The sequence below is a fragment of the Heterocephalus glaber genome, unplaced genomic scaffold (genome assembly GCF_053883595.1).
Source record: "Heterocephalus glaber isolate CG9 unplaced genomic scaffold, H.glaber_assembly_v1.0 deba00001497, whole genome shotgun sequence".
NCBI classification, from domain to species: domain Eukaryota; kingdom Metazoa; phylum Chordata; class Mammalia; order Rodentia; family Bathyergidae; genus Heterocephalus; species Heterocephalus glaber.
This window is the reverse complement of record NW_028258320.1, coordinates 15,218,476-15,246,115: the sequence shown is the minus strand read 5'-3', so window position 1 is coordinate 15,246,115 and position 27,640 is coordinate 15,218,476. Positions and strand designations below refer to the sequence as shown.

The following is a 27,640-nucleotide window of genomic DNA, read 5'->3' as shown; positions in this document are numbered from 1 at the left end:
CCCTTGAGGGGCAGCGAGGAAGGTGTGTCCTGCAGGAGGGAAAGGAAAATCCTGCCTAAGCCAAGCTCAGAGCTGCTAAGGAAGTTGCAGAAATCTATGAATGCTCAGCTTTGTTTCTTCTCTGGGAGCCCTCAGAGTTCCTCATACCCTTTCTCCCCCACCCTGCTGCTTTTCAGGACCCACCTACCAATAAACGCAGAAAAATGGCCTCAGGAAAGGTTTCTCAGTAAAATACAGGAAGCCCAGTGATATATGAGTTCCACAGAAACCACCACCAATTTGTCAGGATGAATATATCACAACTATCTTATTGATCATTCTTGTACTAGCTGTTTATTTCACTGGGTGGCCTGGATTTTCATTAGCTCCCCCTGGAAACCTGGTCTATGGTAGGTGGCAGGAGAAGGTGCAGGGCAGACGGGGACCCTGTGAGCTCCTTGTGACAGCCGTGGCAGGAAGAGAAGCCACCCACTCACCATATCGGCATCGGTATTGACAGATTCCATTCTTCCCTCCCAGCAGCTCCTGGAAGGAATCGAAGTAGCTGTTGACTGATTCAAAGCTGCCCCGAAGGTGCCGGAGGCCCCAGTCAGAAAAGGACTCCTCGGCTTCGGGGCCGGGGTCACTCTGAGCCAGGCCACCCCCCAGGCTAAGCCACAAGATCAAGAAGCCGGTGGCCAGCTTCATCCTGCAGACAGGTAGGTGCTGAGTGCTGTCCTCAGACCCCAACCTGTGTCCCAGAAGTTCAGGGCCACAGCCCACCCAGCCGGATGTCAGGCGGTACCGGGAACAAGACTATCGAGAACACTCAATCTGTGTGTTCCCTAGAAGTGGACTTTAAACACAGCTATGGAGGCTGGGATGAGATCAGGGCCATTAGAGAGCAAAGGTGAGGAAGTGGGAGGGCCTGTCTGAGAGATGGCCCAGAGGGAGAACTCTTCAAAGTGGATTCCGTGGCCCTGGAGGGGGAGATGTTGGCCCGCTCCCAGGAGGCAGGAAGAAGGAGCCCTGAGAATTCTTTTTGTTTTTTTGAGACAAGGTCTCACTCTGTGGCTTAGGCTGGCCTTGAACTCACTGTGTACCCCAGGCTGGCCTCACACTCGCAGCAGGCCCTCAGTCACAAGGCTGGCCTCAGCCTCCTGAGTGCTGGCATTACAGATGTGCACCACCTTGCCCAGTTTGCGCCCTGGAAATTCTGCCCCCACAGCTTGTAAACCTATTGATCAGTTACCAGTTTGTCCAATAGGGGCAGCCTCTTGATAGGAGAGCTTGTCTCAAGGCCCTAGCCACACCCCTAAGCCAGTCCCCTACTCCCACTCTCTGGGGAGATTCAAGAGGATGTGTAAAGGGCTCAGGTGGGGGGACAGCAGGGTCACCCTGAAGCGCTGGAGAAAATATTTCTCAAGTATGCTTTCCTGATAGGCTGAGGTGACTTCGCATTTTTATCTCTAACCCCAGGACGGAACACTGGATAAACAAACCATCTCACTAATGAAACTGCATGCTTTCATTGGAAATGGCAAATACCCTTGACAGTGAAACTGGCATGAATGGAGCCACTGCTCTGTCCACCTCTTCAGTAAATCCTTTGGAGGACAGAAAAACATATGAAGTATGTAGTAAAGGCACTTACTAGCCAGAAGTGTGAGACAGACACTAAACACATAAAACAATCACAGAGTCAATGTTTCCCATGGTTTGGAAGTGTCTATATAACCTTTGTGAAAATATGCGCACCCATAGGATATGAGACATTTCTGCACATCAAGAAGTTTCAAAGGTAACATCACTTCTGAAGAGTTTGTTTATATCTGAGACTTTAACTCCAAATGAATCACTTTCATTATCACCTGAGGAACTGTTGGAAGCAAATAGCCTTTAGAAGTGAGCCCAATAAAAAGAGTGCGCTGATAGTTTTCTGGCCCTTTGGCACAGCTGCTCTGCCTGTATCATAAGTGATCAACGGGTTTCATAGGACCATGCTCCAAATCACTCCCTTCTGCATCAAAACAGGCAAACCATTCAGTTTTTAGAGGTTGAGGCAATCTCTAAAAATGTCAGGTAGCTTTTCTTCAGTGTCAGACACTAGAGAAATAATACATATCTTGAATACATTTGTCTTTTCATGAATGCTATTTATTTGTATAACAAGCTTAGTGAATGTGCCTAAGATACAATAGGCCACAGGCACTCTTCATTTAACAACAGAATTCAGCCCCGGCAGGTAGGAAGTTTACTGGTCATTAAATGAGGAATTGTATGCAGTATGTATACTACAATATTGAGAAGAAAGATATGATCAAAGCAAACTACAACTTGATGACTTTGCTTTTATTTGCATAACTCTTATATGCAGTACTGAAATGTGTAATAAAACTATAGTACTGTACTATACAGTACAATCAGCAAAAATTGCAATAGTGTATAAACAAGGTGTACTGTAAAAAAAAGACATTGAGGCTCTATCCACAAGATGTACAGAACTGTACAAACAAAAAAGGCAGGTTGTAATTCTGAGCAGTGAGTTATAAGTCTGAACAGTTGTTAAACAAGTAGCTCGTTAAATGAGAAATAACTATACATGCATTTACATTGTTTCTATGAAGCAGGGTAAATATCATTTCCATTTGAGAAGTGAGAAAACTGAGTTGCAGTGGTTAAAAGATTTGGTCAAAGCCAGGGCCAGCTACATAATTTGTGAGGCCCAGCACACCTGTAATCCCAGTACTCTGTGAGGCTGAGACAGGAGGATCAAAAGTTCAGGCTCAGCCTGGGAAACTTAGTGACTTAGCTCCTTTTTTTTTTTGGTACCAGGGATCAAACTCAGGACCTTGCGCTTGCGAGGCAGGTGACGGAACCACTGAGCTAAATCCCTGGCACTTAGTGACTGAGATCTTATCTGAAAATCAAATTAAATTGGGTTGGGATGTAGCTTAGTGTAAAGGTCCTGGTTCAATCCTTAGAGGCCCTTAAAAAAAAAAAGCAGCATTCCAATTGGGTACAGGGGCCCATGCCTATAATTCCACCTACTCAGGAGGTTGAGGCCACGGGATCATGAGTTCAAGGCCAGCCTGAGCAACTTAGACCCTGTTTTAAAAATAAAAACTGTGGAGCCGGGGATTTAGCTCAGTGGTTCTGCCACCTGCCTTTACAAGCACAAGGACCTGAGTTCAATCCCCAATACTAAAAAAACAAAAACAAAAACAAAAACTGTGCTCGGAACATAGTTCAGTGCTCCTAGAGTTCAACACAGTTCAGTGCTCCCAGAGTTCAACCCTCAGTGCTGCCACACACACACACACAAAATGCACAGCTCCTTTTCAAAAAAGAGATAAAAAGTGCCATCAAAGATAAAAGATACCTTTTCCTTTAAAAAGATCTAATTTGAGGCCGGGGATTTAGCTCAGTGGCACCATGCCTGCCTCAAAAGCACAAGGTCCTGAGCTTGATCCCCAGTACCAGAAAAAAAAAAACCCAACCAAACAAAAAAGATTTTATTTGCAAAAAATAAGGATAATAGCAATACATAAATAACAATATAAACAAAATTTTAATATTTTGATGCCATATTTTATATAACATGCTTTATTAACATGCAATATCTTTCTTATTAATAAGATTTTTTTACTTTCTGAAAATTCGTTTATTAGATCACCAAAGTTTATGCTTTTAATCACTTCAGGCACAGTATAACCAAAAGCCATTTCCAGGTGCTCTTGACAAACACAAGATGGAAAGTAATATTAGATAATTTTTAATTTTGAGAAGGATCTTTTTGCTGACGTAACTGTCAGTGAAGCTGAGAGTATTTTTTCAGATTTCTAGTTGCCTAAAATTTTTTGTTGTGATAAAATAAACCTAATTACCAACGAGTTTGGAGCATGGAATGCAGTGGCATATGAGCATTCATACGTTGGTGTGCAGCCATCACTATCTTCTATCTCCAGAATTTTGTCATCACCCTAAACTGAAACTGGGGACCCACCAAGCGATAATCCCTCATTTCCATCTTCTTCCCCCAGCCTCTGCTGCTACCTTACTTCCTGTCCTTGTGAATTTACCAGATCCAGTTTCTTCACATAAATGGGATCATGCAACCTATGTCTTTCTGTGCCCAGTTTATTTCGCCTCGCATCATGTTTTCCAGTTCATCCGTGTTCTGTTCATCGGTATTTCTTTACTGTAGAAAAGGTGCTATGATGATGGGTGTACAGATTTCTGTCGGAGTCCCCGCTTCCCAAGTCCTTGGTGTATATACCTAGAATTGACCTTGCGGCTGCAATTCTATGTTCAACTTTCTGGAGAACCAGTCTATGGCTTTCCACAGTGCCTGCACCATTTACATTCCTTTCCAGTAATGTGTAAGCTCCGATTTCTCCACATCCTTATTTACACTCAACTGCTTTGGATTTGTTTGGTGACAACAAGCATCCTAGTGAGTGTGAGGTGGTATCTCATGTTTTTTTCTCAAAGCTCCCCCAAAATTGATTCAGAGCATTTTTCATGTGTTTATTGACCATTTGTGACTTTGGAGAAAAACATTTATCTGTGCCCCCTCTTTGTGGTGCCAGGGATGGAACCCAGGGCCTCACAGGTGCTGGACAAGTGTGCTGCCATTGAGCTGCCGCCCCAGCCCTACTTTCCCATTTTTAATTGGGTTGTCACTTGTTTAGCTTTAGAAATTCTTTCCATAGTCTCAGGGTTGCTTTTGCACTCTTGGTTGTATTTGATACACAGAAGTTTTACATTTGGTTGAAATTCAGCTTGGGTGTTTTCTCTTCTGTTGCCCATGCTTTTAATGCCCATGCCATGTCACGTCCAAGAAAGCGAACCCAGGGTCACAAAGATCATGAAGGTCTTCCCCTGTTTTCATGAAGAGTTTTGTAGTGTGAGTTCTTATGTTAAAGCCTCTGATCCTCCTCCTCCTTTTAATAATACGACAGTTTTCTTTATATTGCTAGCACCAAGGCTGAGGGTCTTTCTTTTGGGTCATGGATATTCTGGACTGCCAGGAATATTAAAGTTCATCTTGTCCCCCCAGTCTCCTCTGTACGGATACGTTTTCTTGGCTGCTCCCTCTAGTCATCACATTTTTTTTTGTTTTGTTTTTTGGTACCAGGGATCGAACTCAGGATCTTGCTGCCTGCAAGGCAGGCAGTGGAACCACTGAGCTAAATCCCCGGCCAAGTCATCACATTTTTAATGTGTGAGGAAGTAATGCTTATTTCTTAGTTTGAGAATTTAAATATGGTTTCTTCATATATATAGAAAATTCAGCATATCATCAACTACCTGTTTTCCTTCAAATTGTGAAGAATAAATGAGTTCTGCTGTAAGGAATTGTGAAGCCTGAACTCCAGAGACCTGGACTCTATGAGATAAATGCATCAGTTCAGCCATCAGTGATGACTGCAGTCTGGGTCCTGGAACAGGTTCCTGGTTAGCAGTTGGAGCCATGTGTGCTGGACCTGGGGCTCAGGGGATTTGTTTCTGAGCCTCTACTGGCTGTAGACATGAGGGTTGGGACAACAGGAAATGTGGAAAGCTGCTGGACCGGACCTTGGCCCAGAGGAGAAGTACATGCTGTGTCTGGATTGGCTGTGGTTGACAATCAGATAAATTGATGAGTAAACAGGGTGTGGAGGACCTGGTAGGATTTAAATCAAGGATTCACTTCAGGAATGTGAAACAATCTTTTTGTTAAAGTGACTAACTTCCCTTCTCTCTCTCACCTCCATCCTTAGCCACTTGTAATTAAATCTAGGACATCTCAGATTTTTCTCAGATCAGAATATAACATACTCCTTCCTCTTCCAGCTTGTTTCCAGTTAGATTCTGAGGTTTGGTGTCTGCAGTTGTGTAGGCAGCATCACTCTTTTCTATGATGAGGGAGGCTGCCACATCTTGAATGAGAAATAGATCATTGATGGAGCAGATAAAAATTAAGTCATATATTTACAAAGTACTTTTCTCTCCGTGACAACCTGCACTCGCTACTTACATTCATAGCATACTTTCAGAATCAGCCTTGTCACACTATGGGGCTCTAAATCACCACTTTGGCTAGAAATGTAGTGGCCAGAGCAGAGTATTTCCCAACATCTGTTCCAGGAATTCCAGTCATGCTTTTCATCTCTTTTCTTCAAACCCAGGATTGCAATGGCTTTTATCCTTTCCCAAGTTCTTCCTCTCTGTCTTATTTCCCCACTGAAATGTTTGAAACCCTTTCTTCATATATGAGAAAGGACTACAGGGAATGAGATCACTTTCATCAATAGGTTATATGCTCATGAACATCGACCTTCAAAGTTGGTCAGCTTGGCAGCCCGGACGATTATCCCAGTGTGGTCATTGCTAAAACTCACCCCAAAACTTGTTTCAGAACCAGTTCAAGAGCCAGATGTACTGTTCTAATGAGCCCATGATCAGTGGGGTTAGATCAGGTGTCCTCAGCCTTGTTTCACATTAGAATTGCTTAGAGAGATTTAAAATATGATGTCCTGGCCCAGCCCTGGAGACTGGAATTCGTGGATAGAGGATTTGACCCTTTTTTTTTTTGGTACCGGGGATCAAACTTGGGACCTTGCACTTCCAAGGCAGGCGGTGGAACTACTGAGCTAAATCCCTGGCCCCTGTTTTGACCCATTTTTGAGGTTTTTGTTTTGTTTGGTGGTTCTCAGAATTGAACCAAGGGTCTCACACATTCGGGGCATGTGCTCTGAAACTGAGCTACATCCCGTGTGTGTGTGTGTGTGTGTGTGCGTGCGTGCGTGCGTGCGTGCGTGCGTGTGTGTGTGTGTGTGTGTGTGTGTTTTCGTTCAAACAAGATCTCCTTAAATTGCCCAGACTTGCCTCTGTGACAAATGGCGGAGGAGTGAGACCACCTGAGCAGGCTGGTGGAAAGCAAAGAGGCATAGACTTTATTCACCTGGGTGGAGGTGGACTGAGGTGAGAGGCCCCTCAGTTCTGAACAGACAGAAAGCGGGGATTTTTATAGGAGATTGGAAGGGAGAGGGGTCTGGCACATCTGTCAGTCTCAGGGTCAGTGCAAATGTGTGGTCGAAGCCCAGGCAGCAGTCAAGGCAGGGAAGATGTCCTGCTGTACCTTGCTGTACTTTCATGGTCTTTCCTGTAACATCCTGTCCTGTGTTCTGTCTGCTCTGAGATAGCACCACTTGCCTCTGCTGCATGTCTTTCTGAGGCCTGCAGCTTTTTGTATCTGTTAAACTATAGCTTCGAATTAAACAGCATATTCATTAACCGGTTCATGACCAGATCGAGCCTGACAGCCTCAAGCTTGCCATCCTTCTGCCATGTTGAGTTAATTTTGGAATGTAGTGCACGAAGGGATCAAGTCCATTTTTTGTGTATGGATATCCAGTTTTCCCAGTACCATCTGTTAGCTCAGAGGCACCGCACCTGCCTCACAAGCACAAGGTCCTGAGTTTGATCCCTGGTACCAAAAAAAAAAAAAAAAAAGATTTTCACTTCCTTAGGTAAATTTATTCCTGAATATTTTATTGTTTGATGCTATTGTAAATAGAATTGTTTTGTTATTTTTCTTATTTTGATTGTCAATCATTAGTGTATAAAAATGCAACTGACTTTTTGGTGTTGATTTCATATTCTATAATTTTGCTGGACTCGTATTGGCTTTAGGGTGTGTGTAATCTTAAGGGTGCTCTCTATATAAGATAATGTCTGTAAATAGACATTTGCACGTCTTCCTTTCCAATTTGGATGCCTTTTACCATTTTGCTTTGGCAACTTGTGCTGGCCAGAACTGGTGAATAGAAATGACAACCCCCCCCCCCAAAAAAAAGAAAAAGAAATGACAAAAGCTAGCATTATCTCTTTCCTGAATTTAGGGAAGAAGTTTTCAGTTAGGCACCACTGAGTATGGTGTTAGCAATGGGTATTTTTATGTATGGCCCTATCACACCAAGGTTTCCTTCTGTTGCTAGTTTGTTGAATATTTTTAACCATGAAAGTGCATGAAATCTGTCAGACACATTTTCTGAATCAGTTGAAATGATCATGTGTTTTTTTCTCCATTGTATTAATGTGTAATATTAATTACATTGATTTTTTTTTACATATAATGAACTATCCCTAAATTCCAAGAATAAATTTCACTTATTTATGATAAATTTGCTATAGGGTCTGATTTGCTAGTATTCTAATGGAGATATTCTATTCATAATGGATATTGGTCAGTAGTCTTTTTATCGTATATTTGTGTTGGGGATGAGGTAAATGCTGGACTTAGAATATTAGGAACTGCTGCTCCCACCTCCTCAATGTTTTGGAAGAATTTGAGAAGGATTGGTGTTAATTCTTTAAATGTTTTATAGAATTCACCAGTGCAACTGTCTGGTCCAGGGCTTTTCATTATTGGGAAATTTTGGATTATTGATTCAATTTTACATTAGTGATGAATGTACTCAGGTTTCCCATTTCTCCATTATTCAGGCTTGGTATGGAAATTGTGCATTTTGTCTAGATTATTCAATTTGTGTATAATTGTTATAGTATTCCCTTATGACTTTTTATTTCCGTAAAATCAGTAGAAATGTCCCCAATTTCTGATTTTTCTTTTTTACTTAGTCATTTTAAGGTTTGTCACTTTTGTTGTTCTTTTCATAGAACCAACTTTGGTTTTGTAAATTTTCCTATTCTCTATTTTATTTTTCTGTTCTAATCTTTATGATACCCTTCCTCCTGCTAGTTTTGGGTTTAGTCTGCTCTTCTTTCTCTAGATCTTTAAGGTATAAAATCGAGATCTATCCTGTTTTTAGTGTTAAAAAGGCTTAGAATTGTAAATACCTCTTTGACCAATGCTTTTTCTGTGTCTCATAAATTTTGGTTTATTGTGTTTTTGTTTTCATTTGTCTAAGATATTTTCTAATTTCTCTTGTGATTTCTTTGATTTATTGGATATTGAATTCCTTAACTTATTTCACGACTATTTTTTCCTTCAATTTTGTCAGTGTTTACATTTTATGAGCTCTAAGTGTTATGTACATGTGTGTTTTTACTGATCGTATTTTGGTAAAGTTATTCTTTTATCAACATATAATCTCCACTCCTTATGATTTTTTTTTTTTTTTACTTTACTCTGTCTCATATTAGAAGTCATGTCCTCTCTCTCTCTTTCTCTCCCCCTCAACTCCTAACCTCCACTCTTTCAGGTAGAGTCTCATTATGTAGTCCGGACTGCCCTTGAATTCCTGATCCTCCTGCCTCAGCCTCCCGAGTGCTGGTGGATTACAGGTGTGTACCACTAGGCCTAGCTTCATTTCTCTTTTTGGTTACTACTTCATGGAATATCTTTATCTTTTGATTTCCAATCTATTTTTATCTTTAGATCCAAAAGAAGTCTCTTATAGGCAGAATATATTTTAGTCATGTTTTTGTTAAATCCATTTTGCCAGTCTCTATTTTTTGATTGGAGAAATTAATCCACTTTTCTTCCTTCTTCCCTTCCTTCCTTCATTGCCAGGGGCTGAGCCCAGCGCCTCTTGTGTGCTAGGCAGTGCACAGTGAGAGGGGTGGAATCTATTGTATGATTTAAAATGCTGTAAACACCATTCAGTTGCCATCAATATGAACTTTACTTCTTTTTTAAAAATCTGAGGCCCGGGGATTTAGCTCAGTGGTTCCGGTGCCTGCCTTACAAGCTCAAGGTCCCGAGTTCGATCCCCGGTACCAAAAAAAAAAAATCCGAAGGCTTGCAATGTCTAGATAAAATTGACGAATTTATTATAAAACTGAACTGTTGAAATTTATTTTTGAAAGTTTTTGACTTGCATTAATGTTTGCATCCCGCATTTATATTAAAATTTTACACACGAATGAAAATGGAAAAGCTGCTGTATCAGGCTGCTGCCCCTGGGTTTCCTCTCATAATCATACACTTTTGTTCTGATGGAGAGAAAGAATCTAATGATCTCATCTGCCGATGACTGCGCTCTTACGCCAGTCTCGCACGCAGCGCACCTGGCGTTGGCCTTGGACAGCACACAGGTTGGCCTCCCTCGCCCCTGGAAAGCGCTGATGGCTGCACTCTGGAAGCTCAGACCTGTTTTGAGGGCCAAGCAGTTTCTCTCCGCTGGTGCTGAAAGGAGTTTGCGGATGGGAAGGTTGTGGGGACCTCTGAGAACTTCTGGTTTCCGTGAAGGCCTCAGTCTCGGCCCCACGACATGAGGTTTCTTCGCTCCTCCAGCAGAGGGCGCACTATTGCGGGCCGTGTTTACAGCCGGTTGCTTCCCGGGCGTTTTACCACAGAAGGGTTTGGGCTGGCGGTTTGTCCAGTCTCCTCGCTTACCCTCTTCCCTGTGCCTAGCGCTCCGACAGCCTGAGGGGTGCTGCAATACAGTTCTAAAATGCCCCCACCCACCTACCCACACAGCCAGGGCCTTCATATTAAGTTACACCCCCAGCCCTTTTTGTTTTGAGACAAGGTCTCCCGAAATTGCCCAGGCTGGGCTTGAATTTATGACCCTCCTGCTTCAGCCTCCTAAAGTGCTGGGATTACAAACGTGCACCTCCACACCAGGCACAGAAGGCTTTTTTAAAAAAAAAGTTTTAGTAGAAAACATGACTACTTAAGGTTTTGAAAGATCCAACTATTATCTTGTTATCTTTAGCTTCATGTAACAATTTGCCCTCTCAGACTGAATCCCTGGTGACTTGAGTAGCATGGTTTTGATCTCTACGTTGGTCTCGTAGGTCTGGCTGGTTATACATTGTCTCTGGGGCATAAGATGGAAGACTCTCTAATTGGCCCCTCACAGATGCACAGTTTTCCACGCCCCGGTTGTGTGTTCCTGTGTGTGTGTGTGTGTGTGTGTGTATACTCTGCACCTACTGCATTGCATTCTGTTGTAAGTCACAGCCCCTGCTGTGGCTCTGCAAGCTCGCTGGGGACAGGCAGGACCAAGTGGCCACAGGAATCCCAGGGGCCACTGTGGGTCAAGGTAGGTGGAAAAGAGAGGCTCACCTGGGCCCTGCAGGGAAAGCACAGGGAAATGGCAGAGAAACGGTTCAGGAGGAGGCACACAACAGACTCTTCTCCCAAGGTGGGTGGTTTGTTTTATTTTGCATTCCTGGGAACCAAACTCAGGGCTTGTACCAGTCTTTAATCATAAAAGTCCTCTCCTGGAAGCTCGGCCTGGTACTGCGTGTCTGTAATACCAGCACTTAGGAGGGTGAGGCAGCAGGATCTCAAATTCTAGGCCAGCCTGGGCTATAGACGGAGACTCGTCTCAAACGTACAAATTCCTCTCCTGGAAAGCCTGCCTGTGCCTTGTGCCTAGTCAAATCTGACCCACACTTCATGGTTCATGGCTCAGTTTGGCTCACTTTTTTTTTTCCCAGTTGGGGGATTGAACCTAGAGCCTTAACAATGATCTTAGATACAACCTCAGTTGTTTATTATTATTTACTTACCTATCTATGTGTTCATCTTGTGGTACTGAGGATTAAACAACCCAGGGCTTTAGCACTGAGCTACATACATCTCCAGCCTTTTTTTATTTTTTGTTTTGAACAAGCTTTGCTAAGTTCCTCAGGCTGGGCTTAAATGATCTTCCTGCCTCAGCCTCCCAGAGAGCTGGGCTTATAGGCATGTGCCCCTGTGCCTGGCCTTCGCTTTGATTTACTCTTCCGTGGAATTTAGCGTAATAAGGGATGGGGATTTGGCTTAGTAGTGCTGCACCTGCCTCGAAAGTGCAAGGTCCTGAGTTCAATTCCCGGTACAAAAATTAGCTTAATAATTATAACAGCAATGAGCACCACCTCAGGAGCATTCACTCTATTAGTGGTCGGATCCTAAACATGTTCTCCTCAGGTTCGGCATGATTCTCAGAGCTCTGAGGGGCAGGTGTTGTCCTCCCCTTTGTACAGCTGAAGGTCAGGAGGCATAAAAACAGGCTGACTGTCCAAGGTCAGGTTGCACGCAGTTAGCTGGGCCTCAAACACAGGACAGCCTCAATCCAGAGCCCCATCTCTTAATCGCTCTTGGTTATTGGCACCGCCCCAGTCCCACCGAGCCTCGCCTCTGCCTGCAGCGTTAGTGTGGCTGAGCAGACCTCGATCTGGGGCTGCAGCGGATACAGCTGCCCGGAAGTCCCGGGCTGTCCTTTCCAGTGGCAGCTCCTAGGAAGGTGGTGTGTAAACACCCTTTTCCTCTGCCTGGGCAGGGGAGGTGTATTTTTACCCTGTTACTGAGCGTTCCCTTGCGGGAGTGAGGACCAGGTGCCCACAGCAGTGACTCAACCTTTCCTGGCTTCTCCCTTTCTCTCTTCCCTCAGCTCACAAGCACGCTCCTGACACCCGGCCCCTCTTGGGCCGCTTATGGGAAACGCAAAGTGAGACGAACACTTCAGTTTTACTCTTGATCCTCCCTTTACTCAGACCGTGTCTTTTCCGTATGGCACTGGGTCCTCTGAGCCTGTACTGTCCCTAACGTGAAGCCTTGGCCTGAGCCGCCAGGCTCTGCTCCAAGCTGCTGGTGCTGTGGGCGAGCCTGGTGGCTCTGTGTGCCCCGGCACTGGCGCCGCTGTGGCTGAGGTGCAGGGAGCCTCGGAGCTCCTGAAGCCATCACCTGGTGGCCCAGGGCTTATGAGGGCGACTAAAGACATGGACTCTGAAGCTCTAGTTACAAGGAAGAAGGCGATGTGTGTATCTTGCAGACAATGAACTATGATAGAAAAAAATCGACTTAATATTTAGTTGAAGAACTGCATAGCTGGGTATGGTTGTGCACGCCTGTCATCCCAGCACTCGGGAAGCTGAGCAGGAGGATTGCAGAGGCCAGCCTGGACTACATAGTGAGTTCAGGACCAGCCTGAACTATACAGTGAGACCGTGTCTTTAAAAAAAAATTTTTTTTAAACCTTCATAATCATTATGTACTTCAAACATGCACCAATAAAAATTTTTGAAAATAAATAAAAAATAAAAACTGACTTCAGAGGCCCTGAGAGGATGTGTTTAGAAAAAGGTGACTTCTGCAATAGTTCTGTTCTTTAAAAATCATAATACCACAAGCATCCTCAGCAGAGTTTAACGTCTGGAATGCTGAGCTGGGAATCTCTTCAACTACAGAGATGACATTGTATTTTCTATTCCACTCAACTAAGTCTTTTTTGGTACCAGGGATCAAACTGGTCCTTGAGCTTGTGCAGCAGGCAGCAAAACCACTGAGCTAAATCCCCAGCCTGCCCTCAACTAAGTTTATGAATTACCCTCAGAGTCCTCAGTCCCTCAGTTTCTGTGTCTGTCTGTCTGTCTCACATGCACACACCCTCACCCTCCCCACTCAGTAAACTTCCCCTCTTCCCTGCTCTTCCCAGTCAAGTCTGACTTCCTCCCCTGGGGTTCAAGCAACTTCATGATCTGCCCTAAGCTACTGTTTCAGCCGTGTCTTCCATGGCGGCTCCTTATACACTGTGTTTCAGTGTGAAGTCCCCACTGCCTCTTCTTGGAGCTGCCTTCCCCATTTCCCATACCCATCCGCACTCCAAGAGTCCTCTGTTCCTTGAAGACCTTGTCCCTCAGCTTCCCTGCCCACCTGCCACTCTCAGCACCTCCTACTGCCGCTGGGCCCCCAAAGCTGGAATCTGCCTTTCTCTTCGGAACATGGTTCATTATCTCTACTTTCACAACACCTTAATCTGATGTAATTATTTGTAGAGTGTGTTTCCTCAGATTTTTTCTATACTAGATCATGTAATGTGTAAATAATTTTTTTCCCTTTTTAATCATTACACCTTTTATTGGCTAAAGCTGATAGCTGCTTATAACATTAACACTTGAAGCAAAAAAAGTTTATTTAAAATGATTAGGTCACAAAACTTATGGGGATATTGAGGCTGGATGCTACATAGCAGGGAAAGTGTCCAACCCACCACAGCTGCTGCTCAGTATTTCACACAAAGAACTGGACACCAGACTCCTGAAAACCGGGTGTTACCACCATGAGGCTGCCGGGCACATTTCCCCAGTGACATCCAGGCAGACTCTTGCAGAAAAGAAAAGCTTGCAGGTATTTTAGCTTTCATCTCTTTGGGATAGGAAAATAAGAACTGGAATGGGCAGAATGAGCCTTTTTAAATTCTGTGCCAAATATCTCTTCTATTTACCAAGACCTCCAGAACTACCTTACTGGAAGAAGTGCTGGCACTCATTTGACCTTATTTCTGGCATTAACCAAAATATTTCAATATTAATTTAATAGTCAAGTGTGAATTGTGCCAGAAGTTTATGGCAGACACCATCAATCGGGTTAAAAGTTTTTTTTCTTCAACTAGTTTTCAAGTTGTTTTGTTTTTTGAATCCTGAATAACTGTCAAATACCTTTCCCTAGCAATTAATGTATTTGTTAACATTGTGGATTTTATTAGCAGATATTTAAAATGTCGAACCAGTCTTACCATCTTGGGATAAACAATACTTGTTCATGGTATTTTGGATTCAGGATAGTTTGCATTGCCTAGTTGTTTGCTAACTTCTTAAAAATGGACTTTACTGAATAATTACATGGAATGAAATGCACACATTTTAAGTACACTATACAATGTTTAACACATGTCTATACCTGACTACCACCAGGATATAGAACATTTTTATCTCCACGAAATGTTCCTGAGTGCCTTTCTTACCAGTTCCCACTCCCTGTTGCCCCTGGTGAAGAATGATTTGTTTGTAGTACTATAGGTTTCTTTCCCACAGTGTCATATAAATGTGATTATGGAGTATTTTCTTTTTTGTGCCTGGCCTCTTTCACTTAGTACTCCTTTCAGATTCACCTATTACCCTTGCATATATCACTAGTTCACTTTATTTTACTGTTGGAGTATATTATTGAGTGGATATCCCACAATGAGTTTACCCAATCCATGGTGGATGGAAATTTAAGTTGTTTTCAGTTTGGGGCTATTAAGAACACTCATATATGGGCCAGAGATTTAGGTCAGTGGTTTCGCCACCTGCTACGCAAGCGCAAGGACCTGAGTTCGATCCCTGGTACCAAAAAAAGAACACTCATATGCAAGTCTTTATAGGTATATATGTTTTCACTTCTCTCAGGTAAATAACTAGGAGTGGAATTGAGAAGTGGTATTTAACTTCATAAAAAACTGCATACTGGGCCAGGATAGCTCTACCATCTTGCATTTTGACCAGCAGTGTATGAGAGTCCCAGTAGTTCCACATCCTCACCAACACTTAATATTCTTTGTCTGTTTAATTAAACCATTGTGAGTATGTAATGTTATCTTATTATGATTTCAGTTTGCATTTCCCTGGTAACAGGTGCTCTTCTGCATCTTTTCAAGTCCTTTGTAGCCACTCAGCTACCTTTTCTGGCAAAGCATCTTAAAATCTTTTCTCATTTTAAAATTGGGCTGCCATCCTGTACATCAATAATGAACCCACTGAGAAAGCAATTGGGAAAACAATACCACTCACAGTAGCCTCAAGAAAAGTTACTTAGGAATTAATCAACTAAGGAAGTAAAAGACCTCTCTATAACAAAAACTACAGTACTCTGTAAAAGGAGATCAAAGAGAACATCAGGAAGTGGAAAGACGTCCCATGTTCCTGAATAGGCAGAACCAACGTCAAAATGGCCATATTGCCAAAACTAACATCCTATATAGATTTAATGCAGTCCCAATCAAAATACCAATAGCCTTTCTCACAGAACTAGAGAAAACAATCCTAAAATGTATATGGAACCAGAAGAGACCCTGAATAGCAAAAGCAATCATGGGCAACAGGAGCAAAGCAGGAGGCATCACAATCTCAGACCTCAAGTTATACTACAAAGCTCCTGTGATAAAACAGCATGGCATTGACACAAAAACAGACATGTGGACAAACAGAACAGAGGATACTGAAACAACCTCAGATACATTGTCATCTGATCTTTGACAAAGGGACCAGAAACTTACCCTGGAGGAAAGATGGCCTCTAACAAATGGTGTTCAGAATCTATCACCATGTACCAAAATACAATAAAAATGGATCGAAGACCTAAATATTAAAACAATCTGCTAGAAGGTAAACTGGTAAAACTCTTGAAGACACAGGCACAGGCAAGGACTTTTTTTTTTTTTTTTGTACCGGGGATCGAACTCAGGACCTTGCACTTTCAAGGCATGTTGCAGAACCAATGAGCTAAATCCCCAGCCCAAGGCAAGGACTTTTTAAACAGAACCTCAGTTGAACAAGAAATAATATCAAGAATCAAAAAATGGCCAGCAACCAGCCAGCATGCTGCGTGGAGTCCTGCTTCATCCCTGTGCCCCACCAGCGACCAGCTTAGCCTCACAGGTGCCTGTAGCTGCTGCCCCCCTGCCCCCAGCTCTGGCCTCCTGGCTCTGCCACTACCTGGTTCTATAATACGGAGGCACAGGGGGCCATAAAGGCCACTGTCTTGAGCTCCGGAAGATAGAGTAGAAGTGAACAAAAGAAAGAGGGCCTCTGTCAGGCTCCTTGATGAAAACTGAAGCCCACTGTAAAAGTGAGAATCTCTGCAATAAAGACACACCAGACCACTGTACTTGGTAAGTTGGAGGGATCATCACCTCCCATCAGAACCTGGACTATCTTCAGGGGAAGGGCAGCTGTAACCTGCAGTAGAACTTTGCAGAGTTCAACCCTGCAGGAGACAGGGAGCTCAACTTGGGACTTGCAGCCAGAAATCTGCCTGAATCTCATGGGTCTGCTATTGGCTTGCTGAGACTCATTAACTTATATCTGCACACAGCTGCCCACATTGTCTATTGTGACAGCAGAGAATACCCTGAAGGAGGCCTTCATTTTTATTTTTTATTATTTTCAAAAAAAATTTTTGCTCTTTTGATTTTTAATTTTTTATATTCTTTTCAAATTTTTTTTCTTTTTTTCTTCTTTCTCTTCTCTCTCTCTCATTCTCTTGCTGTCCCACATTGTTCTTCATCTCCTTTTTTGTTCGTGTTCTGGCCCTAATTCAGATTTCTTCTTTATTTTTCTTTTCTTCTCTTTTTCCTTCTCTCAATTGTCATTAGTTTTAAAGGAAAGTAAATACAGTTTCTAGCCTCCCTATTGCTGTTAGGTTGTTTTGTTCTTGTCTTTGTTCTTTCATTCTGCCTTTTCCTCTTGCCTTCAACAGTTTCTTAAGAGTTTGCGTGATCTTCCTGTGTCTTCTGGTCTCACTGCTAACCTTTCCCGATCCTTCTACCTATCCCTCCCTCCCCAACTCCTTGTAACTCCCCATCCCGAAGGGTAAAGTTGCTATATTGAAGAGTTTTTTCACTATAAATATATGTTGGGCTGATCCTCAATTTTGATTTAATTCACACAGTTAAAGGTGATAGATTAATAATTATGACAAATTGTCACTTTCTAAGCTGTGCTTGATGCTATGGTGTTGCTGATTGTATCACTTGTGCTAAGGTGTTGTGATTGACCTAATCAGTTGTCCTTCCTGGTATAATGAAAATGAGACAGCCTCAGAGCCATTAGAGACTCAAAACCTAAAGACCAGCTCTATCTGGAAACACCTCTGAGAAGCAATCATTCCATAAGGGTTCTAAATACAAGCAACAAAGATACTTACAATAAGCAATTTCAAAGTATCAACTCAGGAATTAAATCAAGGACAGTACCAAAAACAAAAATGAGAAGATATTTAAGCAAAGCACAAACTCAGATTTCCACCCCACCAAGAGTAAACTCTGGGGGAAGCAAGGTGGAAAAGTCTGATAATCAACCACCTGGACACCCTGAACTGATAGCACAGAAAGTAACACAACTGAAGAGGCTCTAGAAAAATTCAAAGCAGAAATAATCTCCCAGATAACTAGAGAGATGGTGAGCAGAGTGAAAGGCATGATTAGAGGCTCTAGAACAGAAACAGATAAAAAAATAGATGAGCTCAGAAACATGCTGAAAGCCATGAATGCCCAGCATAAGAAAGAAATGGAAACCATGAAACAGATTCAAACATATCCAGGAGGTTAAAAACTCCATTGAAAGTATTCACAGCAGATTAAGGGAATGTGAAGATAGAAAATCAGATATAGAAGACAGGATTACAGTTAGTGACCATGAAAACAGAGATTTCTTGAAAGTAGTAAGGGACCAAGAGAAATCAATCCAGCAGCTGCTAGACGATACAAAGAAGAATAACATGAGACTGATAGGAGTCCACGAAAAACAGGAGAAAAGTACAACTGACATAAAAAAAACTGTTCACAGAAGTAATAGTAGAATACTTCCCAGACAGAGGTAGAGAATTATACATACAGATAAGTGAGGCATATAGAACTCCAACAAGCCATGATAAAAAAAATATACACATAGACATATAGTAGTCAAGATCCCAGAAACCCAACAAAAGAACAAAATCCTATAGGCAGGCAGAGAAAAGAAACAAATCAGCTACAAAGGAAAGCCCATCAGAATCACAGCAGACTTCTCAACACAAAGCCTCAAATCAAGAAGAGCCTGGAGTGAAATATTTCAAGCCCTAAAAGAAAATAACTTCCAACCTAGACTGTCGTTTCCTGCAAAATTATCTTTCAAAATCGATGGAGAAATTAGATACTTCCACGACAAACACCTGAGAAATTTCATGAACACCAAACCAGCACTCCAAACAATTCTAAGCAATGTCCTACAAAAAGACAATGAAGGTCACAACTCCATGAGGCCCATCAGAGGGAAGCCACCAGGCAAGGCAAGAAACTAAAGGGAAAGGGGGAAAAAAATAAGAAATAAAAGAGCCAACGACAGTAAAACATCATGACAAGGATGAGTCAATATCTATCAATTATAACTCTCAACGTTAATGGCCTCAATTCACCAATCAAAAGAAATAGACTGACAGAATGGATTAAGAAGCAAAATCCAGCAATATGCTGTATACAAGAAACACACCTAACTCAAAAAGAAATTCATAGACTGAAAGTAAAAGGATGGAAAACAGTTCTCCATGTCACAGGAACCCAGAAAAAGGCAGGGGTAGCAATCCTATTTGCAGACAAAGTAGATTTCAAACCAAAACTAATTAAGAGAGACAAAGATGGTCACTACATCCTTGAGAAGGGAACAATCCAAGAGGAAGAGATGACAATCATAAATATCTATGCACCAAATACAAATGCCCCAATTAAACAAAACAAATATTAATGGACATGAAAAAACAAATAAGCACTAATACAATGGTAGTGGGGGACTTCAACACTCCACTATCACAAATAGACAGATCATCTAGAAAAAAAAATCAACAACAAAATTGAAGAACTGAACCAAGCTATTGAACAAATGGACTTAATAGATGTTTACAGAGTGTTCCACCTCACAAAATCAGAACAATTGGCTGCACATGGGTCATTCTCCAAAATAGACCACATGCTAGCTCATAGGACATGTCTAAGTAAATGTAAAAGAACTGAAGTTACCCCCTGTATAGTATCAGACCATAGTGCAATAAAATTAGAGGTCAATAACATAAGAAACCACAAAACTCCCACAAACACATGGAAATTGAATAACACACTCCTGAAAAACCAATGGGTCACAGAGGAAATTAAAGAAATTAGACAGTTTCTACAAGTAAGTGACAATGCCAGTACAACATACAGGAATCTATGGGACACAATGAAAGCAGTTCTATGCCATAGCAGTGAAGGCCCATATTAGGAAAACAGAGAGAACTCAGATAAATAACCTAATGCAGAACCTCAAGCTCCTAGAAAAAGAAGAACATAACAAACCCAAAGCTTGTACAAGAGAGGAAATTATAAAGATCAGAGCAGAAATCAATGCAAGGCAGACTAAGAGAACAATACAAAAAAATCAATGAATCAAAGAGTTGGTTTTTAGAAAGAATAAATAAAATTGATAAGCCTTTAGCCAACCTTATCAAAAAAAGGAAAGAAAAGGCTCAAATCCATCCAATTAACAATGAAAAAGTGAAGTCACACCAGATCCAGCAGAAATCCAGAGGATCATCAATACCTACTTTGAGAACCTGTACTCTAATAAAATGGAAAACACAGAAGAAATGGATAGATTCCTAGATACATACAAATTGCCAAAGTTAAATGAAGATATAGAAATTCTAAACACCCCAACTACAGTGAGTGAAATTGAAAACATAATTTAAAATTTACCAACAAAGAAAAGCCCAGGTCCTGATGGCTTCACTGCTGAATTCTACAAGACATTTAAAGAAGAACTATCACCATTACTCTTTAAACTCATCAAGGAAATGGAAAGGGAAGCAAGGCTTCCAAATTCATTCCTGGAAGCAAGTGTTACTTTGATTCCAAAACCAGGGAAAGACCCAACCCAAAAAGAGAACTACAGGTCAATCTCCCTAATGAACATAGATGCAAAAATCCCCAACAAGATACTGGCAAACAGAATACAGAGGGTCATCAAGAAGATCATACACAATGACCAAGTCAGACTTATCCCAGGGATGCAAGGATGGTTCAACATATGTAAATCAATAAATGTAATACACTATATTAACAGAGCCAAGGACAAAATCCATATGATCATCTCAATAGATGCAGAAAAAGTATTCGACAAAATCCAACACCCATTCATGATAAAAATGCTACAGATAATTGGAAGAGAAGGTGTTTATCTCAACCTGATTAAAGCTATAAAAACCCAACAGCCAACATCATATTAAATGGTCAAAAACTGAAAACTTTCATGCTAAAATCAGGAACAAGACAAGGATGCCCACTGTCACCACTCCTGATCAATACAGTTCTGGAAACATTAGTCACAACAATTAGAAAAGGGAAAGAAATAAAAGGAATAAAGATAGGAAAGGAAGAAGTTAAACTGTCATTATTCGCTGACCCAAAAATCTCTGCCAAAAGACTTCTAGACTTAATTGCTAGATTCAGTAGAATAGCTGGATACAAGGTCAACACTCAAAAAAAAAAACACAATAGCCTTCTTGTACACAAATAACAGACTGAGAAATTAGGGAATTCTTTTCACAATAGCATCCAAAAACATTAAATATCTAGGAATCAATCTAACAAAGGAAGGAAAAGACCTCTACACTGAAAACTACAGCACTCTAAAAAAGGAGGTTGAGCAAGATATAAGAAAATGGAAAGACATCCCTTGTTCCTGGGTAGGAAGAAGCAGTATAGTGAAAATGGCCATACTTCCAAAACTGCTGTATAGATTTAATGTAATGCTCATTGAAATTCCAACAATATACTTCACAGAACTAGAGAAAACAATCCAAAAATTCATTTGGAACCAGAAGAGACCTAGAATAGCAAAAGCAATTCTAGTCAACAGAGACATGGCAGAGGGTATCACAATCCCCAACTTGAAACTATACTACAGAGCTACTGTGATAAAAACAGTATGGTACTGGCAAAGAAACAGACCTGAGGATCACTGGAATAGATTAGAAGATGCAGAAACAGCTCCAGACATACTCAGCCACCTCATCATTGACAAAGGAGCCAACCACCCTCATTGGAGGAAAGATAGCCTATTTAATAAATGGTGTTGGAAAAACTGGATTTCAACCTGCCAAAGATTAAAACTAGACCCATACCTATCACTACGCACTAAACTAAGATCAAAGTGGATTAAAGATCCAAATATTAAGACAGAAACACTAAACTTGCTGGAAGATAAGTTAGGTAGAACTCTTGAAGACATTGGCATAGGAAAAGACTTTTTGAACAAAACCTCGGTAGCATGGGAACTAGCACAAAGAACAACTGGGATTGCATCTTATTAAAAAGCTTCTGCACTGCAAGAGAAACCACCAACAGAGCTAAGAGACAACCTACAATGTGGGAAAAAATTATTAGACAAAGGACTACTATCTATTTAAAAAAATCATATCCCCCAAATTCAAAGACCCAATTCAAAAACGGGCATCTGAAATGAACAGACATTTCTCAAAGAAGTAAAAGCAAATAAACATATGAAAAAATGTTCAACATCACTGGTCATTCGAGAGATGCAGATGAAAACACTGAGATTCCACCTCTCCCCAGAAAGAATGGCTGCTATCAAGAAATCAACCAAATAACAAATGTTGGCAGGGCTGTGAGGAGAAAGGAACCCTTCTCCATTGTTGGTGGGAGTGGAGACTGGTGCAACCACTGTGGAAATCAGTATGGCGATATCTCAAAGAACTAGGGCTAGAGGTCCCATTTGACCCAGCTATCCCTCTATTGGATATCTTTCCAAAAGAATTAAAAGAATTATACCACAGTGATATATGCACACCCATGTTTATAGTGGCACACTTCGTAACAGCTAAAACTTGGAAACAGCCCAAGTCCCCATCAACTGGAGACTGGATAAAGATGTAGTTTTTCTATAAAATGAAGTACTATTCAGCCATAAAGAATGAGAAACTAGAGACATTTATAGCTAAATGGATGCACATTGAGGCCATACTCTTAAGTTAAATAGGGCACACGTGTTTAAATACTGAATAGTTTTTCTGGTTTGAAAAACTAAAAGTGTAAATAAGGTTCAAATGGTATAATTGATAATGTGAAATAGGAAGAAAAGGTCTAAAGGAGTAAGGGAAGTGGGAAGGGTAGGGGAAAGGAAAGAAGGGAAAAGGAAAAAATGGAAACAAAGTCTTTGAAAGGGGGAAGGGTGGAGGGGGTGAAGGGAGGGCAGGGGAATGAAGAAAAAACAAGAACCAAGATATATCATGTAAAGGTACGAGATCCCAACGATGAATGTAACTGTATTGTATACCTAAAATGTACCAATAAACTTAATGGAAAAAAAGAATCAACAAATGGGATTATATCTCTTATACAGGAAACCCAAAGTACAAATACTCAAAGAGTAATATAAAAGACAATAGGAAACAGGCAGCTGTCTTTTGCAAATGGGAAAGGGAATCTAGAGATGGAGGGGGAGGGGAAGAAGGGGACACAGCAATAAAAATATGTACATACACCAACTCCCCATGACAAAATGTAATTATGTAGGTGCTGAAAATATGTACTAATAAAAAATCGGGCTGTCATTAATCTGTATATTTTTGATGTGTTAATGTGAATATTTTAGTCTACATTTTTCATTTTTTTTCAACTTTTCATTTTAAGTATCTTTCAAAGAACAGAACTTTTAAATACTGGTAAAGTCTAATTTATTATTTTTCTTTTGTGGTCAGTTTTCTTTTGGTTTTTTTTGTTAAGACAGAGTCTTGCTATGTAGTTCAGACTGCCCTTGAAATCACTATGTAGCCCAGGCTGTCCTTGAACTCACAACGATCCTCCTGCCTTAGCCTCCTGAGTGCTGGGATTACAGGTGTGCACCACCATGTCCAGCTTGTGGTTAATGTTCTTTATGTCCTAAGAACTTGTTGCCTACGCTAGACTCAAAAATTGTTTTTTCATAATTTTTATTGTTTTTCTTGTCATAGGTTTATGATCCACTTCAAGATTGTTTTTTTTTTAACATAGCATGATATACCAAGGTAGATAGGTGGTAGGTGCTAGAGATAGCCAATTGTTCCTGTAGTGTTTGTTGAAGAGTGTCCATTTTCTGCTGAAAATTACCTCAGCCCCTTTGTGGAGAATCAATTGACCATATGTTTGTTCATTTCTTGGCTTTCTATTGTGTTCCATTGATTTGTGTCCATTCTTACAAAGACACATGATCATAACTACTGTTGCTTTATAAAATCTTTAAAGTAGGTCATGTAAATCTCCCAGCTTTATTCCTCCTATCTGAAATTATTATTTACTGTAGACCTTTTATATATCCATATAAATTTTTGAATGAACTTGTCAATTAAAAAGAAAACTTGCTTGAACTGTGATTGGGATTCCATTGAATCTACATATTAATTTGGGGAAAATATCAAAACATGTTCCTTGAACATGATATAAATCCCCTTTTAGAGCTTGTCTAATGATGTCAGTATCTTATTTTTTTCAATATATAGCTCTTGCACCTATTTTAATTCCAAGTGTAAGATTTTAGAGGTTATTACACACATTGTGTTTTTATGTTTGCATTGTGTTGCTGGGGCTTGAACCCAGGGCCACGTGCAGGCTACCACCCTACCACTGAGCTACACCTCATCACACATTGTTTTTCAGAATTATTTCTAATCCGTTTTTGTATATGGACTTTGTATCCTCACTCCTCTTAACCTGTTATTTTTTAAAGGCTTTATTATAGATTCTGTAAGATTATTTACAAACTCAGTTGTGTCATCTATGAAGGCATTACTTCTTCCTTTCCAATGTGTGTGCCTTTTATTTCTTTTCCTTATGTTACTGCATTGAGTAGGATCTCCAGTAGTGTTAAATAGCAGTCGAAGAACCGGGGATTTAGCTCAGTGGTTTCGCCACCTGCTGTGCAAGCGCAAGGACCCGAGTTTGATCCCTAGTACTAAAAAATAAAAAATAAAATAGCAGTAGAAGAAAGCAGACACTGTTGCCTTGTTCCAAACACAGGGAATAAGTATTCAGTCTTTTACCTTTTAAGTATGAAGGCAGCAAGGTTTTTGGAAGAGCCCTTTATCAAGTTGAGGAAATTAATTTCTTGCTTTTTAAAAATCATTAATGGTATTGAATTTTGTCAAATGCTTTCTCTGCATCTATTGAAGTGATCATGTACTTTTTATCTTTTATCCTGCTACTATCGTAAATTATATACTTTGTTTTGAGTACTCAAGATTGAACCTAGGGGCATGCTAACACTCAGCTACGCATCCTACTCGTTTTTCATTTTGAGACAGGGTCTTGCTGAGTTGTTCAGGCTGCAATCCTCTGGCCTTAGCCTCCTAAGTAGCTGGGATTACAGATATGCACCACTGTGCCCATCTATACATTGAAGTTTGAATGTTAAAGTAGTCTCCTATTTTTTAGCTAATCCAAACCTGGCCGTTTGTTTATTCTGATTGGATTTGCTAATATTTTGTTAAGGTATTTTATATCTATGTTTATGATACTGATTGGTATTTTCTTCCTTTGAAGAGTTTTGGCACCAGGGTAATGTTTGTTTTAAAATGAGTGGGAAACTTTCCATCCTCTCTTTGCTGAAGCAGTTTGTACAGGACTGGTATTCTTTACAAATTTGATAGAGTTCACCAGTGAAACCATCTAGGCTTCAACTCTGTAGTAATATTTCTAATCATTCCATTTCTTGACTTGATAATGGGGCTAGTTAGACTATTTCTTCTTGAAGAGATTTAGTAATTTGTCCAAGAAATTTGTTCATTTCATATAGGTTGTCCAATATATTGGAATAAACAGGTTAATACTCCATTATTCTTTAAGATAGCACTATATTTTTTTTCTTTTTTGGTACTGGGGATGGAACTCAGGACCTTGAGTTTGCAAAGCAGGTGGTGGAACCACTGAGCTAAATCCCCGGCCCAGCACTATTTTTAGTAAAGACTTCTGTCTCATAAAATCTAAAATGCTTCATGTCACAGAACCTCAACTTTTTGCCTTTTAGAAGTAAAAATAGAACATAAACTTATGTAAATTATTTCATGTCTTAAGATTTAACAATTATACAAATATCAAAGGATGGTTAGTTTTTAGTGAGCCATTATGTATTTTATGTAATTTAAATGTTTATCCAAATTAAAAAACCTACATTATAACAAAACTTAACTACCCTTGGTACTTTAAGTATTGTAATAATTCTGATTCTTTGTGGACATTAATTGAATGCCTAAGAAAAGGTTGCCTTGATGTAATCCTTCTCCCTAAAAAGTGCTGAAAGGCTAAGGGCACCTGACTCTGTATTTAAAATGTTCTACTTTAGTCTGAATTCTTACAGTGCTTAGCCTAAAACAAGTTTACATAAGAAATAAGGCTATTTTGAAATGAAAGACCAAATGATAAGATCTGAGGATTTTCCTTTTACAGGGTTTAGAATTTATCAAATCTGTAATTATCTTGTTTTGTACAATTAATTTCAACAGAATAGTGCTGCAAAGGTAATTTAGCCAGGCCCCAAATAGCAGAAGATGGGAGAGAGATTTAGGGCTGTGGGAAAGTAGCTTCCACTTGTTTTGTTTTGTTTTTTAACCTAACATCCGTTTGTACATTTTTGGGTTGTTTTGTTGTTTATGTTTTTGTACGGGGGACGGAAGTCCGGACCTTATGCTTCCAAGGCAGGAGGTGGCACCACTGAGCTAAATCCCTGGCTGTACATTTGCTAAGTTGTAAAAAAAAATTAACAATAAACCAGTCTTAGTCTTTTGGTGTCAAATTTATGCTTTGCTGAAGGCTACATTTATACAGAAAATAAACTTTAAAGTTCTCAAAAGTTACAAAACCAAGCAGCCAAGAACTTTACTAGTTTAATATAATTTTGCAAAACATCAAGGGTGGTGGGAAAAATACTGAAGGACATTAGAACAGGAATATGAAATCTATCTTATTCTGATAAATCTGGTAATTTATGAAACTCTAGTATTGATAATTCATTCCTTTCTATATTATTCCTTCTAAAAATACCTACTTTTACCATCTAGAAAATAGGTGCTGCCAAGGGATTGGTTCTTGTGTATTGCTGGCTATTCAGATTAAAATGTCATTTTTCTATTCTTTTTCCTAGCAATTTTTATTCCTGATCAAATAATTTATACTTAATCATGAATATGTGTTTTGGTGTTACCCTGTAAGTTTCGCCTCACTTGGCTGCTTAGCCATGGTGTGCTGCACGTAAACTGCTCATTTTGAACATAAGGTCTTCGTAGATATTTGTGTGGACTTCACGTACAGCAGGCAACATAGGGCCGTGAGGACATTTAGTCTTTCATTTGTATACACATACATACGTGGTAGTTTGTATATTAAACATTATTTTACTGCTTACAGCTCTCCTCAACCCTCTCACAAATAACAACTACTTTATTTTTACTGAAGTAGATGACTGTTATTTTCATCACTGAATTTATCATTAACCCAAAGAATCCTAAAATCATTTCATTCTTTTTATATAAAATCTTACTAGTTACCACACTAACTCACCCTGCTGTTGAAGATGTTCTGGTGTATACTTATTGGCAGTAAGTTAGTGCACAACAAAACTTGTAGTCTTGAAGGACAGGCTGAGTTGGTGAGGAAACACATTTTCTAGGACAGTTCCAGTGCTCATGTATTTGAAAGGTCAACATAAAGAAAGAAAACTGTGACAACTGGACCCATTGCTTCATACTGGAACCTCCCACCCCCAATTTGGAAAGAAAAATCACCAGTAATTATGAAATTTTGAAGGGTTCTATAAGATCTAATCCTGAAGAGTTCACCACTCCACATGACATTCTGAGTTGAATACAATGGAAATTTGTAAGATTAGGGAATATATAATTTCCTTCTGTTTTTGTTTGTTTTTGGTACTGGGGATTGAACTCGGGACCTTGTGCTTTCGCGGCAGGCAGCGGCACTGCTGAGCTAAATCCCGGCCCTGAAATAGGTATTTTTTGTATTTGCTAAAAACATAATGACAATAATCTTTATTTTACATTCTTTGAACTTGGTTCATTTCTATACTTTTGAATCTATTCTTTCCATCTTAACTAGAACACAGTACCTGTGCATCAAGGATTAAACCCAGGGCCTCATACATGGTAAATATGTGTGCTCTACCA

The 27,640-nt window shown here is 40.4% G+C and overlaps 1 protein-coding gene and 1 long non-coding RNA gene across 3 annotated transcripts in view; one reads left to right on the top strand and one right to left on the bottom strand.

The window, feature by feature from the left end:
• The window catches only part of Pla2g12b (phospholipase A2 group XIIB), a 28,152-nt gene extending 27,327 nt beyond the window's left edge, over nucleotides 1-825 (bottom strand). For both annotated transcript variants that reach the window (XM_004846258.3, XM_004846259.3), the window contains exon 1: nucleotides 477-825. In XM_004846258.3, coding sequence (XP_004846315.1) covers nucleotides 477-687 — 211 coding nt within the window. In that variant the 5' untranslated portion in view covers nucleotides 688-825. The remainder of the gene's footprint in view (nucleotides 1-476) is intronic.
• Nucleotides 521-27,640, top strand: part of LOC110349577 (uncharacterized) — a 65,370-nt gene continuing 38,250 nt past the window's right edge. Inside the window, exon 1 of the long non-coding RNA XR_002395603.2 lies at nucleotides 521-698. This is a non-coding gene — a long non-coding RNA (uncharacterized LOC110349577). The remainder of the gene's footprint in view (nucleotides 699-27,640) is intronic.